Source organism: Orycteropus afer, unplaced genomic scaffold (assembly GCF_000298275.1).
Source record: "Orycteropus afer afer isolate SDZICR_OR568_19922 unplaced genomic scaffold, OryAfe1.0 scaffold00042, whole genome shotgun sequence".
Taxonomy (NCBI): Eukaryota; Metazoa; Chordata; class Mammalia; order Tubulidentata; family Orycteropodidae; genus Orycteropus; species Orycteropus afer.
In genome coordinates, this window is record NW_006921629.1 from 14,138,517 (window position 1) to 14,155,873 (window position 17,357).

The window sequence follows — 17,357 nt, forward strand, 5'->3', positions numbered from 1 at the left end:
TGTGATTGACAGTTGTTTTTTCTTTTAAAATAATGACTGCTTCTCTGAAGCAAAGGGTAACAGAGGCTTAAGGTCTGCAGGCCCTCATTCTTCTTCACATTCAGTTTCTGATTTAGGGCACCATGACATCAATCACCATTAATGTAATTTCTCGTTTTCTCTGACCTGACACTGTTGGAGGAGTCATTGAACATGGGGCAAATGGTAACAAAGATACACTTTTCTATTTTTTGCAGTGCTGCATGGACAAAGGTGAAACATAGCCCCAAGGATGCCACAAAAGAGCAGTCTGTCCAGCAAGAAGATACGCAAGAGGAAAGTCACTTGCCAGGTGCTGTTGAACATGAAGCAGCCAGGTTTGTGCTGGCATTTCAGATCTTAGAAGATTAAAGGGCTCCTTTTAGTAGAATCTATAGGTAAAATAACTTTAGAAACACAAAAGAGAAGATAGGGTGTATTTTAGTTTCTACCAAACACTCGTTGCTGTCAAGTCAATTCTGACTCAGAGTGACCCTACAGATTCTACTAAATATTATAAAACTATAGTTATTATATATGTAACTATAATTATAGTTAGGATAACTATATATAGTTATCCTAACTATATATAGTTATCCTAACTATATATAGTTATCCTAACTATAATATTTAGTAGAATCTGTAGGGTCACTCTACTAAATATTATAAAACTATAGTTATTATATATGTAACTATAATTATAGTTATCCTAACTATATATAGTTATCCTAACTATATATAGTTATCCTAACTATAATATTTAGTAGAATCTGTAGGGTCACTCTGAGTCAGAATTGACTTGACAGCAACGAGTGTTTGGTGGAAACTGAAGTACACCTTATCTTCTCTTTCTTGTTTCTAAAGTTATTTTAACTATAGATTACCAGACTTTTCTGTCAAACTTACACAACTTACATTGAGTCCCTCTTTTTTATTCCTTATTTCATTCATTTAAAAAATAATTTGGTTATTAGTTGTATACCATTTACTTGTTTTATACATGTCACAGTTGTAAGCTCTATGGAGACTTTAAGAGAGAGCAAATAAGACATAACCCCAGCCCCTGCTTATTCACAGTCAGTAGAGAAGATAACTAAAACTAAAACTCATTGCCATCTTCTTAAATTATAATTAATTACGTATCTTATTTTCTTCAAAGAAGATAAGATATGTAATTAATTATAATTTAAGATAGAGCATGGCATATACCCTAGGGAATTAAGAACTGAGAAAGCATAGAAGAGGGAGAGGTTATTTCTTGCTGTGGAAATCTGGGAAGGCTTCATGGAGGGAGATGGAAATGGGAAAAGGACTTGGATTTAAATATGGTGGTGAGTTGAGAACATTCTCTGGGAAGAGAATGGTGAAAATAGAGTGCGAAACTATGGATTGTGTAGAGAGAGTAAGAAGTAGTTTCATTTGGTTCAAGCAGAGGGTAACAACAGGAAAAGTCAGTGATAAGGTTGGAAGGGTAGACTGGGGAGCAGGACAGGGTGGGCTTAGGAATTTGGGTCTCTGCTGAGGGCTCTCCCTGCCTTTGGAGGTTTGTGAATTCTGGCACAACTGGATTAGAATGTGCCATAGAAACATAAATCTAATGGGTGGTGGACAGGGGGCTGGAAAATAGACTCAAAGGAGGGAAGCCAGTTAGGTTATTTTTAAAATCTGTCCCTTAAGGCCCTCAATTAGAGCTGTGGGCATATGGTGGACCTTCAGGAAGAGTATAGAATGGGGCACAGATCAGAGGGAGAAAAAGGAGTGGAAGGTACAGGCTGCGTAGAGTCTGTGATTGCCCTGCATGCTTTGATCCCTTTATCTTTCCAGGCAGCACTTAGTGAGCACCTACTGCAGGCCCACATTGTCCCTGGTGCTGGGGCAATTCAAGATGAGTAAGACATGTCCTGTTCTTGAGGCACAGCCAGGAGGAGGACATAGACTATACCTAAACAGTCCCAGTAGAATTGGAGAGTGCGCTAATGCAGTAGGTGTGAAATGTCTGACTCTGTGTGAAGGCACTGGGGAAGACTGCTCGGGGATGACATTAGACTGTGTAATCAATAGGACATGGCAGTAAATGGGATATGAGAGACGAGGGAGAGGAAGAATCCAAAGAGACTTTTGATTCCTCATCTTCCTTTAGGAGCTCTGGTGGTGCAGTGCCTAAGGCATTTGACTGCTACTCAGAGGTTTGACAGTTCAAACCCACCAGCCGCTCTGTAGAAGGAAGTTGGGCAAGATTTACTGCCTTCGAAACCCAATGGGGGTTGCTATGAGTTGGAATTGACTTGATGGCAGTGGGTTTGGGTTTTTTTTTTTTGGTCTTCGTTTTGTTGCTATTTGGGATTGTTAAGATTAGGACAGTTTCTCAGACTATCCTTTCATAGAGGCAGTTGTCTGGGCACTATATACATACCAGTGTGAAGTGTGAATCCCACAAGAGGGGAAAAATATTTTGGATGAAGAGAAAGGCAATATAACAAAAATATGACTGGCACAATATCACTAAGGAAAAGGAAGACATGGAGAGGTGCACAAGAGGTACAGACAGTAACGGTAAAAAGAAAACATTTTTAAAATTTGACTTTATTATACCTACAAGACTCTCCTGGGAGTCCATTTCTTTCTCTAAACTTGAAGATACAGCAAGGGCTTTATTTTACAGTTGAATAAGAAATCTCAAGTACAGTGAGGGCTAGTTTTCTTGAGAATATTTGTAGGCAGTTTCTTGTTGCTTTATACACTAGCTAGGGGTGGTTTTGTACATAAATGTCTTTTTACTTGAAACACTGCATGGAGAGTATTAGGGGGTACAGAGAGGTCATGTTACTTAAACCCAAAACACATGGCCATTGAGTCAATTCTGACTCATAGCAACCTATAGGACAGAGTTGAACTGGCCCCGTAAGGTTTCCAAGGCTGTAAATCTTTACAGAAGCAGACACCTCATCTTTCTCCTGTAGAGCAGCTGGTGAGTTCAAATTGCCAACCTTTTGGTTTGTAGCCTAATGCGTTAACCACTGTGCCACCAGAGTCCTTTCCTGTTAGCTCCTGAGCCAGGATTGGGGCCTGGGGATCCTGACTCCTGGTCTGTTTCTGTGGTAAGGATACTCTGCAGCTTCGAGGTCACATTGACTTGACTCTTTTTGTACTGTCTGCTAGGCTCGCCTGGCTTGATGTTGAAACTTCCAAAAGGTTGAAGGAACTAGAAGAATTAAAAGCCAAAGAAATGAACAAAATACAAAAATGGAGGTGAGTATCTGTTTTCCAAGGTAGAAAAATGTAGGCAACCTTCTTCAGATCATCTAATTGTTTTAGCAACTAATTCAGATTGTCTAGGTCTAGCCATGCTTCTTAGGTTTGTTGACTGTTTCCTTGCTTAAAAGACTCAGGTCACCTAAGAAGGCTGCAGTGGAGCCAAGGCATTCTGACCCTCCATCCTTTTCTGTCAAGATGAAGTCACGCAGCATCTGTGTGACTTTCTGTTCTGTTTGCTAGGCTTGATTGGCTTGATGCGGAAACTTCCAGAAGAACAAAGGAACTGAATGAACTGAAAACCGAAGAAATGGATAGACTCCAAGAATTGAGGTACATATTTGCTTCTGAGTAACAATAGGGATGCTTGCCTATTGCGATCGATAAGTTTAATAGCCATTCTGCACTGTTCATCGCTACGTGAATAAGTGAGTGAATGATTAGGTAAATGAAGACCTGCATGCCTATGTGTATGTTGTGCAGTGGTTTTACCAGGAAGTATTTCTTTTATGTCGAGTTGGAAGGAGAACTGAAAAAAAAAGGTACGTTTTGGCAAAGTTCCATCTGAAAGATCAGAGCCTTGTGTCTCTTTATTTGTGCTTCCTCAAAGCTATTTTTCTCAGGCCAGATGCTGGCCCTTCTGAGGGTAGATGGTGTGATGTTTTGCTTATATGATTGAAATTTTGTTTCACATGTTAACTTGAAGGCAATCTGAGGTTTTCACTCCATAAGTGTTACCACCTAAGTATGGACATAATGAAGTTTGTTAAAAGATTTAATTTATGCTGCTGCTGAAATTGGCTTATTTTTTCAGCTCTTATATAATGTACTCTGAAGTTAAATGAACAGCACTTGCTGGAATAGATGTGTGTCTGTCAACAATTACGACATACTGTTCAGGCCAGGTTAGAAGGGCTATGGATCTGTCATTAGAATGCCAAGGTGTTTGGTCTTTAGTTAAGATTTTGAGTCCTAACAATCACAGAATCTTAGTAGTAGAAGGATCTTTTCCCCCGTATGATGCTCCCAGCCCCTCTGAACTCTCTCCCCCAAAGTATGCATCATGTTCATGCACACCCCAGTGATAGGATGGCCACCACCTTCTGCAGCAGCCCATTCTGTGGTCACCTCCAGTTATTAGATGTGTCCTTTCACTTGTGCTGAAATTTGATTCCTGGTGACTCCTATCCACTTGTCCTTAGGGCCAAAACTTGATCCTTTGTACTCCATTTATCCCTTTATTTTTTTATTTCAGTAATTAAGTATATCATACTTTAGAAAAGAATACTAAATGTAGGTGCACTGTTCAAAATATCAAAATGAAAACCATCATACCAAGTTAAGAAATTGGTTATAAACTGTACTTTAGAAGCTCCCTTTGTGACCCTACCCCATTGCAGCTCTTTTCCACTTGCACGCCAGAGGCAACCACTGTCCTGATTCCTGTGTAATCTTTTCATTGCCCTTCTTCATAGATCTGCCACCTATGTATTTTTCCCTAACAATATATTGATTAATTTTGAACACTGAGAAGCAAGCTTGAACCTAGCTATACAAAGAAAGGGTAGTATTGCTGGTATTAGTTGAAGACTCCTGGGGGAAATAGGCTGAACCAGAGTCTCTATCATAAGCTGACTTGAACTCCCTGAGAGTTTTTGGCAGCCCCTTCCCAAGAAGTTGATGGGCAAGGTCATGATTGAGTCTGTAGAAATGTTAGGCTGACTGCATCTGGGGCTTCTAGAGCAGCAAGGAGCTCTGGTAGCATAGTGCCTAAGGCACTTGACTGCTAACCAGAAGGCTGACGGTTGAAACCTACCAGCCACTCCTCGGAAGGAAGGTTGGGCAATCTACTTCCGTAGTGTTACTGCCTCGGAAGCCCAAGGAGGGGTCGCCGTGACTCGGGTCCGACTCGGCGGCATGTAGCAACAACAACGGTAACTGTAAGGAGCCCCGGTAGTGGAGAGGTTAAGCACTCAGGTGCTAACCAGAAGGTTGGCCGTCCAAACCCCCAGTGGCTCCACAAGAGAAAAGACCTTGTGATTTGCTCCCATAAAGATTACAACCTAGGAAACCATGTGGGGCAGTTCTGCTCTGTCAAAAAAGGTTGTTAGGAGTCAGAACTGACTCAGCAGCCTCTTAACAACAACAACAACAACAGAGGGGTTGTAAACAAACTAGGGTCACTGGACTTCTGGAAGGAATTTGGGTCAGGGGGAGTGGGCTGCTCTGTAACATTCTAAGCTTTCTCCATCCAGCTTTTATGCAGCCCCTTTCGGATTTCTGTCACCATAGAGTAGTTTTGCCTGTTGTTAGACATCATATAAATAGAATCATCAGTACCTATTTCATTGTGTCTGACTTTTGCCAACAAAGTATGAGATTCTTCTGTGCTGTGCATATATCAAAACAGTTCATTCTATTTTATTACCGAGTAATTCCATTATATGAATAGCCCACGCTGTTTATCCATTCTCCTGTGGGTGAACATTCGGGTTGTTTCGAGTTTTCAGTTAGTATGAGTAAAACTGCTACGAAATTCTTGCACAGGTCTTTTTGTAGAAATACGCTTTCATTTCTCTTGGGTAAATACCGAGGAGTAGACTTTCTGGGTTACAGGTTAAGTAGATGTTTAACTTCGTGAAACCTGCCATACAAGTTTGCCAAAGTAGTTGGACCATTTCATACTCCCATTATCGGTGCAGGGGAGTTCCTTTCTAGTTGTTCAGTGTCCTTGCTAACATTTGGTCTTGTCAGCCTTTGCAATTTTAGCCATTCTGGTGAAGGTGTTATGGTATTTCATTGTGGTTTTAATTTGCATTTCCTTGAAGACTAGTGAAGTGAGCACCTTTACTAGGGCTTCTTATGAAATGTCTGTTCCAGTATTTTGCCCATTTTTTATTGGGCTATTTTGTTTTTTGTATTACTGACTTGTAAGAGTTCTGTATTTTCTGAAAATGAGTTCCTTGTCTGTTATATGTACAAGAAATATTTTTGCTTAGTATTATGACTTGCCTGTATGTCTTCTTAATGGGGTACTTTTGATAACTAGAAGTTTTAAATTTTGATTGAAACCAGTTTATCAGTTTTTTCTTTTACATTTGAGTTTCTGTGTGTGTGTGTGTGAACTAAGAAATTGTTACCTATGCTGAGATTGCAAAGATATTCTGTCTTGTATTCTTCCAAATATCTTATAGTTTTAGCTTTTATTTTTAGGTCTATGATGCATCTTGAATTACTTTTTGCATATGAGATGAGATAGATTGGTCAAGCTTCATTTTTTTTCTTATGGAGAGCTGGTTATTTCAGTACCATCTGATGAAAAACCAGAAAAAACAAGCTCGTTGCCATCAAGTTGATTCTGACTCATGGCAACATTTTATAATAGAGCAGAACTGCCCCATTGGGTTTCCAAGGCAGTCAGTCTTTACAGAAGCATATTGCCACATCTTTCTCCCATCAAGCGGCTGGTGGGTTCCGACTGCTGACCTTTTGGTTAGCAGCACAGTGCTTTAACCACAGCACCACCAGAGCTCCTTTATCTGGTGAAAGGATTATTAAAATTGAGCTTTAGTGTGAGGAGATCTGGGTAGACTGTTTATTAAGGACCCTAATGTTGGTCTTTAGGTCTTTCCTTTGGGGCTGGTCAGACTTCCCAAAGAAGAGTCTTTAGTCTCCCGCCTGTAGGGTAGGAACCTGGATGCCAACTAGGGACTGCGTTGGGGAGGAGAACTGGTGCCGGTCAGCATTCAGTGTGCGCATATGAGTCCTTCTTCTTGGTCCATACCTACAGCCTCAGCTGTAACTTGTGCCCCTAAGCAAGAGGCCCTCTGTTTTGCCCTTTCCAGAGAATAAGCAGCCAAACTCTCTCAGATTGCCTTAATTGTATGAAGTAGGGAGAAGGGTCTGGGAACCTGTTATCTCAAACATCGTTTGACTCTCGTCTTCCACGTTTAAACACCACCCCCTTCCCAGCGTACACTCAGTTCTAGAAATACCTAGTACTGCCAGTCCTGGGCCTCTGTAGGTCAGCAGTATACACTGTGCTGGTTGTTAGTTTTTCTTATTGTTGTTGCTGTTGTATGCCGTTGAGTCTGTTCTGACTCGTGGCTATCTGTAGTTTTTCTAACTACTGGCCTGGAGTTCAGCTCTCTGAGATGTCACTGTTACCCTTCTGCTTTTCAGCATCTTTTTTTCCCTCCATGTCCTAATGGATTTGTGTCTAAGAAACAAAATTTCTAATACTGTTTTAGTGGAGTTTTGGGAGACAGCAAAATTAGTTTCATTTGTTCAGTCTGCCCCTCTAACCCAGAGGTCCTCTCTTCAGTTATCTAAAGGCATCCATTATTGTCTTAGAGTGTATTCCAAACCAAACATACTTCCCTAGGTTTATCTAAGCACTGGAACTCGTTTTGCATCACCTGGGAGTATATTGGACGTGCAGAATCTAAGCCCTCACCCGGACCATCTGAGCCAGAGTCTGCATTTTCAGCAGGGTTCCCACATGATTGGTGTCATCATTAGAGTTGGAAAAGCACTATCGTGTTTATAATCATGTGATTCCCCTCACCTGGAGTAGTAAATAAATAGGCAACATAGCAGATTTTCTTGCTTTTGGTTTTAATTTTCCATTTTCTTTCTCAATAGTGTTTCTGCCACCCAGCTAGCAGACAAGGTAGAGCAGGCAGTACTGCAGCGTCTGAAGCCTCTCCTGGCCAAGGCCCAGGTAATCTAGTTCACATCATTTGCTTGCCTTCTGGGAGTTTTAGAACCAAAAAGAATTGTACAGAAATTACCCTGCTCCTTTATAGGTTTAAGTGTCTAGAGGCTGCAGTGTTAACCAAGGGTACAGAGTAGATTGAGACATTTGTTTGTTTATGTATTCGTCTGGAGAGACTCTGTAGGCTCCGGAGTCAGGTTGGCTGTAATCTTTATAGAAGCCACTCACCAGGTGTGGATCTTCCATGGTGCTACTGGGTGAGTTTGAACAGGCAACCTTTGGGTTACTAGCTGTGGGTAGAGTACTGGTGGGGCCCCTTTTGAACACCCTCCCAAACAACCACACACTGTTGGTGTATTCTCCATTATGGGTAAGGGAGAGGTATGGAGAGGGAAGAGAATCCCATTGTTGAGAAAGGTGAGGTTTTAGTTTGGGCAAAGAGTTTAGATTACAGTTGCTATTTCTAATCACATAGATCTATTGGTGATGTTAGTATTCGATTAACTGCTTCCATTCAGATGTTACACTGTTTCACCTCAATGGTTTGGAATGATTGGCTCCATTTTTCCAAAAGACAGAGATGTTAGGGCAGGTTCTTTGAAGACAGAATTACACATGGCATCTCCAACAGAGTGTGTCATCCTCTTGTAAGCAGGAAGCTGAATTCTATGGCTAGATCCTGCCAGTCACCCTATAAATAGAGACAGTCTTTGTGAAATACATGGGGGCCTCAGAAGAATACTGTAATCTTAAATGGAAACAATGAAGTTCTGGGTCCCTGAACAGGCCACTGAACTTCTGTATTTCTAGTTTAAAAGCTGTTCAGTTATCATTTGAGTCCATGGAAACCTGAGGGATTGTAGAGATTGACTAAGACAACGTCCTCATTTTATTGATGAGGAAACAGGAGCAGAGAAGTTGAGTGCCTTGGGCAAAAATGTAAGCTATTTTGACAGTATTTATAAAGTTGAGAGGAAAAAAAAGGGCAGAAAGCCAAGATCAACACATGACATTTATTTTCATGAAGACAAAGTGCTTTGATTTGCTGCAAAAAGCCTAATGTAGCTAATGTTGACAAACAATTCCACACTGAAGTTATTCTGGTGACTGAATTAATTTGTACTCAAAGGAATTCTGAGTTTTTATAACCCATTAACGCATTTGTCTGTCTTAACAGAGAGTCAATTCTTCTCTGGACGCAAATACTCATTTGAACAATCATCCGTCAGTAAACACAGCAGCAGCGCAGCCCGCAGAGGAGGTGTGTGTTGTGTGGTGTTGATACTCTGAACTGACACTGGTATTATTGCATGCTCATGTCTTCGGTCGTAAGGAGAATTATATGCAGATTACTTTGTAAACACTGAATTATCCTACTCAAGAAGGGTGGAAATTATTTTTCATATTTGGCATTCTTACAGTGTACAGTCAGTGGTATGACTTTGATCAGCCTGGCAAACAGCTCACAGAAGCCATGGGTTCTGTCGGCAGCTGCTATTCTCTCAAATGATGACACAATGTGGATGTGGGTGCACCGAGTGGCCCTGCATATTGATGGCCAACAGCACAGAAATGGCAGCCCTCATTTCCTTTTGTTCAGCCTAGTTTCATTCATTACTGACCTAATTTCCGTCATACTTAGGGCACAATGTTTCTTGTTAGGCACGCATGTTCTGTTGCCTAATATGTAACCGGTATTTGACCTAGCAGAGAAAAGAGGAGAAATGGAAACATTTGAGACAAATAAAAACATAACATTGTTTGTATCTGTCCTTGTGCTCTGCCTCTGGGGGATTTGTGTTTGGTATTTGTGGGAAGGTTCCTACCCTGCCTAGGCTTAATTAGGGCTGGGGCTGGTAGAGAATGCGCATTGCTGCCATTTGATCTTTTGAGGTTAGAAAGAAGTCAATTGCTTTCCTTGCTCCGAAGTCTTAGGACGGAGCAAGTGCAAAGATTTCAAAGTCAGAAGGAGGTTGAAATGAAACCCCACCAGCCCGATGACCTCAGAATAGGAATAAACTAGACTTTAAGACTTTATCTTAATTCTAATTATTAAGCAGTACTTTAGCTGCACCATATTTTTATAATCTTTGCAATTTTATTCTACCAGTATTTGTGACAAAATCCCAGGTGAGGTGAGGCTCCTAAGCCTGGGAAGCTGACAGCCTGCATTTGGCCCCTACAGATTTGAATGCTGGGGCTTAGCATTCTGTCAGCGTGGCACACAAAGGGATACTTTTACCTCCAGCAAAATAATCAGACCAACATCTAATCTTAGGAGGCAATTCCATATTGCATTTTAATATTAAAGAAAAATGATGTGATTATAAATGCTGTTAGTGAAGTAGATGTTTTTGACTATTACTAGGAATGATGAGCTTTTTATATAAGAATTATTGTGTAGACATTAAATAGTCTTTAATGTAATTTAAAGTAACTGACAAACATTTAGAATTCTGGGCTTCTGCTATAATGTGGGTGTCATTGCAAACGGTTTCCCAGGCACCACCATCAAAAGTCACTGTGTACATCTAGGTCAGTTGGCTTAACATGGTCCATAAAGACAGTGTCCTGCATCCTACTTTGGTGAGTAGCAATTGGGGTTTTAAAAGCTTGCGATTAGCCATCTAAGTTACAACTATCAGTCTCTTTCCACGCGGAACAAGGAAAAGTGAAAAAAGACTCAAGGAAACAGGGAGTCCCGAGGACTGAGAACCTCCTGAACCACAGCCTCCACAAGCACGAGACCAGAGGAACTAAATGGTGCCCAGCTTCCGGCACTGACTGCTGTGACCAGGATCACAGTGGAAGGATGTAGCACAAAATGTAGGATGGCAGGAACACAGAGAGAAGGATGTAGCACAAAATGCAGGATGACAGGATCACAGAGACAAGGATATAGCACAAAATGTAAATGCATAGAAAAGACCAGACTTACTGGTCTGATAGAGACCGGTAACCCCTGAGACTGTGGCCCTTAGATACCCTTCTAACTTAAGGACTGAAGCCACTCCTGGAGATCACCATTAAAAGACCTCTAAGGTGAATAGTATCACCTGGGAGGGATATGCTTCTCAGAACACTCAACTACACAAGACCAAAAGGGCAGCATTGGCCCAAAAGAAAAGTTAAGAGGGTAGGAATGAAGGGACAGGAATACTGGACAAATGGAAACAAAGCCAAAGTAGACATGGGGACAGTACTGACCTATACACATACAACCAAGGTCACAGAACAATCTGTGCATATAAGTTGCTTAATTGGAAACTAATTTGCTCTATTAACTTTTACCCAAACCACAAAACAATGTTAAAAAAGAAGTCAATGTTTATGTTGTTGTTGTTATGTACCCGACTCATAGTGACCCCTCTTGGGTTTCCGAGGCAGTATCACTATGAAAGTAGGTTGCCCTATCTTCCTTCCGAGGAGTGGCTGTTGGGTTTGAACCACCAGCCTTCTGGTTAGCAGTCAAATGCCTTAGCCACTGTGCTACTAGAGCTCCTGTCGATGTTTATAGACAACGGAATATGTAAAAAAAAAAAAAAAAAAAACCTCACAGAAGTTGGCTTCTCATGAAAGTGAAGTAGCTATGTATATATTTTTTAACTATGGTAACTTAAAAGAGCTGTGGGACCTAGAACACAAACTCTCAGATTTCTCATCTGTAAAATGGAGAAGATGTTTCCTGCACTTTACAAGTAAAATACAACTCTCAATACCTTTGACAGACAAGTAATTTCTGAATTCAGGAAAGAGCTCTTTCATGAGTACCATTATAACATGTTTTTCTGTTGCTGCTGTTGTTGACATTAAGTAAACCTGCACATGAAATACGTTTTCCAAAATGTATGAGTTTCTTAAAATTGAAAGTTATATATGCACAAGGCCAAAAAAATTCAGAAAAAGTATAATATGAAAAGTTCCACTTCCTGCCAAATGGATACCATCCGCCATTCTGTACCCTGCTTTTTTCTTTGCAATGTATTTTGGTGATCTTTCTGTATTAGCACGTTGTTGTTGTCATTAGTCGCTGTTGAATCATTTGTGACTCATGACAACCCCATGTGTGCAGAGTACAACTGCTCCATAGGGCTTTCAAGGCTGTGGTCTTTCAGAAGCAGATCAGTAGGCCTGTCTTCCAAGGCACCCGTGGGTGAGTTTGAACCACCAACTTTTTGGCTCGTAGTTGAGCATTTAACTGTCTGTGCCACCCAGCGACTCCTGTTAGCACATTAGACCTTACTCTTGTTTCATAGTACATAGAATTCTTGGAATTCGTTCAGTATAAATGGAAAATATTATACACACAAAAACACAACCTCCCTTCATTAACTAGATCTGTATTATTAGCTTAGTTGTTTTTAGATTTTTTTTTTTTTTACGTCATTTTATTTTATTGGTATTGAACTGGTTTTGATTTCTTTAACTTTGATTCAGGCTGACCATTTCTTGTTAACTTTATTTGTATTTCTGTGAACTGTTAAAAGATTTTTTTAAATAGCTGTAGTAGTAACCATTCGTTGAGTTTCTTATTTCATCCCCAACACTATGCTAAGTAATGTAATCTCCTGTGTAATCCTTGCAACTCTAAAATACAAAATTATTATTTCCATGTTACAGATGAGGACATTGAGGCCCAGGAAGGTAAAGTAAACTTGCCCAAAGTGGCAAGATGTTCAGTGGCAGAACCAAGATTTAATCCCATAAATGTCTCATTCCAGAGCCTTACAATCATTTTCTCCAACAGATATTCTTTGCAAAAGCTTCATTCAGAGCAGATTAAGACATGTATCAGAATTAAAGGAAAATCCATGAATGTAAAAATGCTTTGCAAACCGTAAGGTGCTTTGTGAATGTAAGGGACACATTCCTTTACATGGTAGAAATGGACGGAAGGCTTTCCCAGGTTATACGCAGAAAGTCTCAGGCAAGGGTAATGCTTCGGTAATGTCATGAACAGAAGTTTTGACAAAAGCTTTGAATCAGAAGAAAATACACACACACATGGTGTATCTGGAGTATATGGCATGTAAAATATCAGACATTCCTGAGTATAACAAAAGATGGGAGCTCTGGTGGTGTAGTGGTTAGAGATTTGGCTGCTAACCAAAAAGTTGGTAGTTTGAACCCACCAGCTGCTCCACAGAAGAAAGATGAGGCAATCTGTTCCATAAAGATTTGTAGCTTTGGGAATCCTATGGGGCACTTCTACGTTGTCCTATAACATAAAAACAAACTCACTGCTTTCAAGTTAATCCCAACTCATAGCAACCCCTCCTTGGGTTTCCAAGGCAGTATCTTTATGGAATTAGATTGCCCAGTCTGCCTTCCAAGGAGTGGCTGGTGGGTTTGAACTGCCAGCCTTCTCGTTAGCAGTCAAGTGCCTTAAGCACTACACCACTTGACTTACAGTGACCCTGTGTAGGGTCTCTGTAAGTCAGAATTGATTCAGTGGCAGTGGGTTTGAGTTTTTTGGGTTTTACAGCAAAAGGAAGACATTTTCTTTACCAACTGGCAAAACATGTAATAATGATAACAGTAGACACATATGTTTTTCACATATGTTGAATCATTTGATTCTCAGAGCAGCTAGTATTACTGGTATCCTCATTTTGCACTGAAGAAACTGTTTCTTGGTTGATGTTTAAGACTACGTAACAGGAAATGGTATGGCTTGGGTAATGTTTACTGTTTAAATGACTTTGGTAGAAATTGTACTGATGATACAGCTTTTAGGTAGCATAGTGCCTAAGGTACTTCACTGCTAACCAGAAGTCTGGTGGTTCAAACCCATCAGCCACTTCTCAGAACAAAGATTGGGCAATCTACTTCTGTAGTGATACCACCTTGGAAACCCAAGGAGGAGTCACTGTGATTTGGATCTGACTTGAAGGCAGTGAGTTTGGTGTTTTGGTTTTTGTACTGCTTTTGATATTTACTGATTTAGGAGAGGTTTGTTTTAGCACAGAAGTTTTGCCAGTTGGGTCACTATGTGGTTGGTTTATGATGATCAGCAGTAATCTTTAACTTCTTCTGTTGTCTTTTTACCATCCCCCTCCCTTGTTTTGTAGAGTACAGCTGTTGGTTCCGAATCCAGCAACGTTCATCTGGTGGATGAGTTTTTGGAAGATGCCACTCATAAGCTCTGGGCTGTGACTCACTCTAAGATCTTGAAGGACAGCAAGGACACTCCAACTCTGGAGACCATGATGCTCCGAATGGAAGAAATTGAAGTAAGGTCTGGGGCTGCATCCCTGGTGTGTGCTGGGGGCTGGCCTCTGCTGAATATGGCTTCTTCTTACACTTGTGTAGGTCAGTGCCCCAGAGTCGCGCAGACCTGCCTTTAAAGCCCAGCTCCATTGCCAGTTAAGTGCCTGACCTTGGTAAAATCACTATTTTTAAGAAGAAAATGAGGTATAAATTATTCAGCACACTACCCGACACACAACTTAGTAAATGGTAATTATTATTACCCCCCTGTTGGCATTGATTTGTTGTTGTTGTTATGTGCCCTGGAGTCAGACCCGACTCATAGTGACCCCTCCTTGGGTTTCCAAGGCAGTAACACTACGGAAGTAGATTGCCTCATCTTCCTTCCGAGGAGTGGCTGATGGGTTTGAACCGCCAGCCTTCTGGTTAGCAGTCAAGTGCCTTAGGCACTACGCTACCAGAGCTCCTGTTAGCATTGATACGTAATCTAAAAAACACTGGTCCAAGTCTAGGTGCCACAAAAAGGATCATGACTGTTTCATCAGTCAGCTTGTCAGTACCATTCAGTTGCCTCTTCTACCCTGTGAGAGTACAATTTTTTTAAGTCACAGAGAATTTTACCTTCTTTCATATTATATGCTATTATTTTTAGAATGCTGTTTCCATTGAATTTTAGACTTCAGATATCATCCAGTCTAACCCCTAGCTTGTTCAAAGCAGGAAATTGAGGCACAGTAAGGGAGTAGGTGATCCTGAGAAAATTCCTGGCAGAGTAAGGTTGAGAATTCCAGTCTCTAGACTCCCAATTCAGCATTTTCTGTTAAACTACACCATGATTGAAGTGCATTTCAGCCTTGCTGCTAATTAGAAATATAAGACAATTGTTGGTTGTGTTTGGAAAATTTAAAGATGTGCAGTTTGTCCTAGTGTTGTAACTGATTGCCCTTTCTTGGGGATAACTGTTTAGACCTGTATTGTCCCACAGTGGCAACCACTAGTGATCTGGGTCTATAAATAAAAGTTAATTAAAAGTAAAAGTTAAAAACCACAGTCACACTATCTCCGTTTCTAGTGGTTGGTAGTTGGTTGCTACTATATTTGTAATTATTATTACCACCCATCTGTCAGTTTGTTGTACTCTGGTGGGTTGCATGTTCCTATGGTGCTGGAGGCAGTGCCACTGGTATTTCAAACACCAGAAGGGTCATCCGTGGTGGACAAGTTTCCGTGGAGCTTCCAGACTACAATAGACTAGGAAGAAAGGCCTGGTGATCTACTTTGAGAATTAGCCAGTGTAAGGCCTGTGGGTCAAAATACTGTCCAATATAGTGCTGGAAAATGAACTCGTTAGATTGGAAGGCACTGCACAGTGGCTGCAACAATGGACCCACAACATGCCAGCGCTCGTGAGGGTGGTGCAGGACCAAGCAGCCTTTTTTTATGTTGTACTTGGAGTTGGAGCTGGCTTGACAGCCACTAACAACAACAACAACGTCCTGGACAGGGAAAATCCAGAATATTTCTGTCATTGCAGACAGTTCTGGTCCACGGTGCTGGTCTAGATTATAGCTGCATTAATTGCTTCATTTTATTTTAAACGTCATCTCATGAACTAATCACTTCCTAGCCTGGCAGATGCCTGTGTCTGCATCATTACTAGGAGAAGAAACGTGTCTGCATTAAAAGAATCCACTAACCTCTTACATCCTTACTAATTCTGGTTTGTATTGAAACTCATTTTCTCCATAAACTTTTTTTTTTTTAAAAAGACATACCAGGAGGCAGTTCGCCAAAGGTATAATAAATTTGTATATGCCGATGCTCGTTTTTGGACACAGGAAGAAAAAAAAGGTGAGTGTTTCTCCACTCCTCCCACCCCCACCCTCAAAACTTTTTATTACAAAAAATTTCAAACATACAAAAAGGTTGAAAAAAATTAACGATGAACACCCTATACCTACCTACTAGATTCTGCAATTACCATTTTGCTGTTTTTGCTTTATCACATTTCTATCTCTGTCTACCCATCAATGCATCTTATTTTTAATTTCATTTCAGAATAAGTTACAGGTGTCGTATACTTCATCCATAAGCACTTTAAGCATATATCAGGAACTAGAGTTTAATATTTACTTATGGTTCTTTATTTATTGAGATAAGATTTATATAATAAAATACATAAATCTTAACTGTCATGTGATGGGTTTTAATAGATAAACCTTTCTTACCCAAACCCCTGTCGAGATGCAGAACATACCATCTCCTCAGAAAGGTCCCTCATGCTCTCTCCAGTCTCCTGCCACTGAGGCAGTTACTGTCTTTTCAGTTTTCTACTACATATTAGTTGTATCTGTTCTAGAATTCCATATAAATGCCGTTTTACAGTATGTACTGTTTTGTCTAAAGCTGCTTTTATTTAGTATAATGTTTTATAGGCTCTGTTATATGCTGTTATAGCAACATCTTGTTGCTTGTTGTATTAGGTTTTCTGTTGCTGCAGTAATGAATTCTCATAGATTGAGTGGTTGAAAACAACTTAAGTTTACTCTGACATCTCGGGAGGTGGGAAGCGGGAAGTGAGTTTTACAGAGCTAACGTCAAGGCCTGCCTTCTGGAGGCTCCGGCAGAATGCATTTCTTGCTTTTCCAGCTTCGAAGGCGGCTGGCGTTCTGTGGCTTGTGGCTGCATTACTCACATGACTCACTGCTCCGTTGTCACATTGCCATTCTCTTTTCTGTAGTCAGATCTCCCTCTGCTTACCTATTGTAAGGCCACTTGTGATTACATTGAAGGCCCACTGGCTAATCTGTCTCAAAGATCCTTAACTTAATCACATCTGCAGGCTCCCTTTTGCTATGTAACAGTTGCAGATTCTGGTGATTAAGATGAGGACGTCTTGGGGGGCCATTTTTCAGGCCACCCCCAACTTACATCAGCAATTTATTCCCTTTTATTGCTGAGTGGTATTCCATTACATGAATATACCACAGCTAATTTATCCATTTGCCTATGGATGTACATTTGGTTCTCTCTGTTGTTGTTATGTTGTTAAGTGCCGTCAAGTCGTTTCCGACTCATAGCGACCCCATGCACAGCAGAACGAAACACTGCCCGATCCCGCACCAGCCCCACAATCCCTGCTATACTCGAGCCCATCATC

General features: G+C 40.8%; 1 protein-coding gene across 1 annotated transcript in view; it reads left to right on the top strand.

Moving 5' to 3' along the window:
* KIAA0753 (KIAA0753 ortholog) overlaps positions 1-17,357 on the top strand; it is a 74,592-nt gene that overhangs the window by 30,889 nt on the left and 26,346 nt on the right. Inside the window, exons 9-15 of the mRNA XM_007937507.1 lie at positions 237-356; positions 3,178-3,267; positions 3,514-3,603; positions 7,915-7,993; positions 9,165-9,250; positions 14,061-14,220; positions 15,967-16,048. Of these exons, the coding sequence (XP_007935698.1) occupies positions 237-356; positions 3,178-3,267; positions 3,514-3,603; positions 7,915-7,993; positions 9,165-9,250; positions 14,061-14,220; positions 15,967-16,048 (707 nt within the window). The remainder of the gene's footprint in view (positions 1-236; positions 357-3,177; positions 3,268-3,513; positions 3,604-7,914; positions 7,994-9,164; positions 9,251-14,060; positions 14,221-15,966; positions 16,049-17,357) is intronic.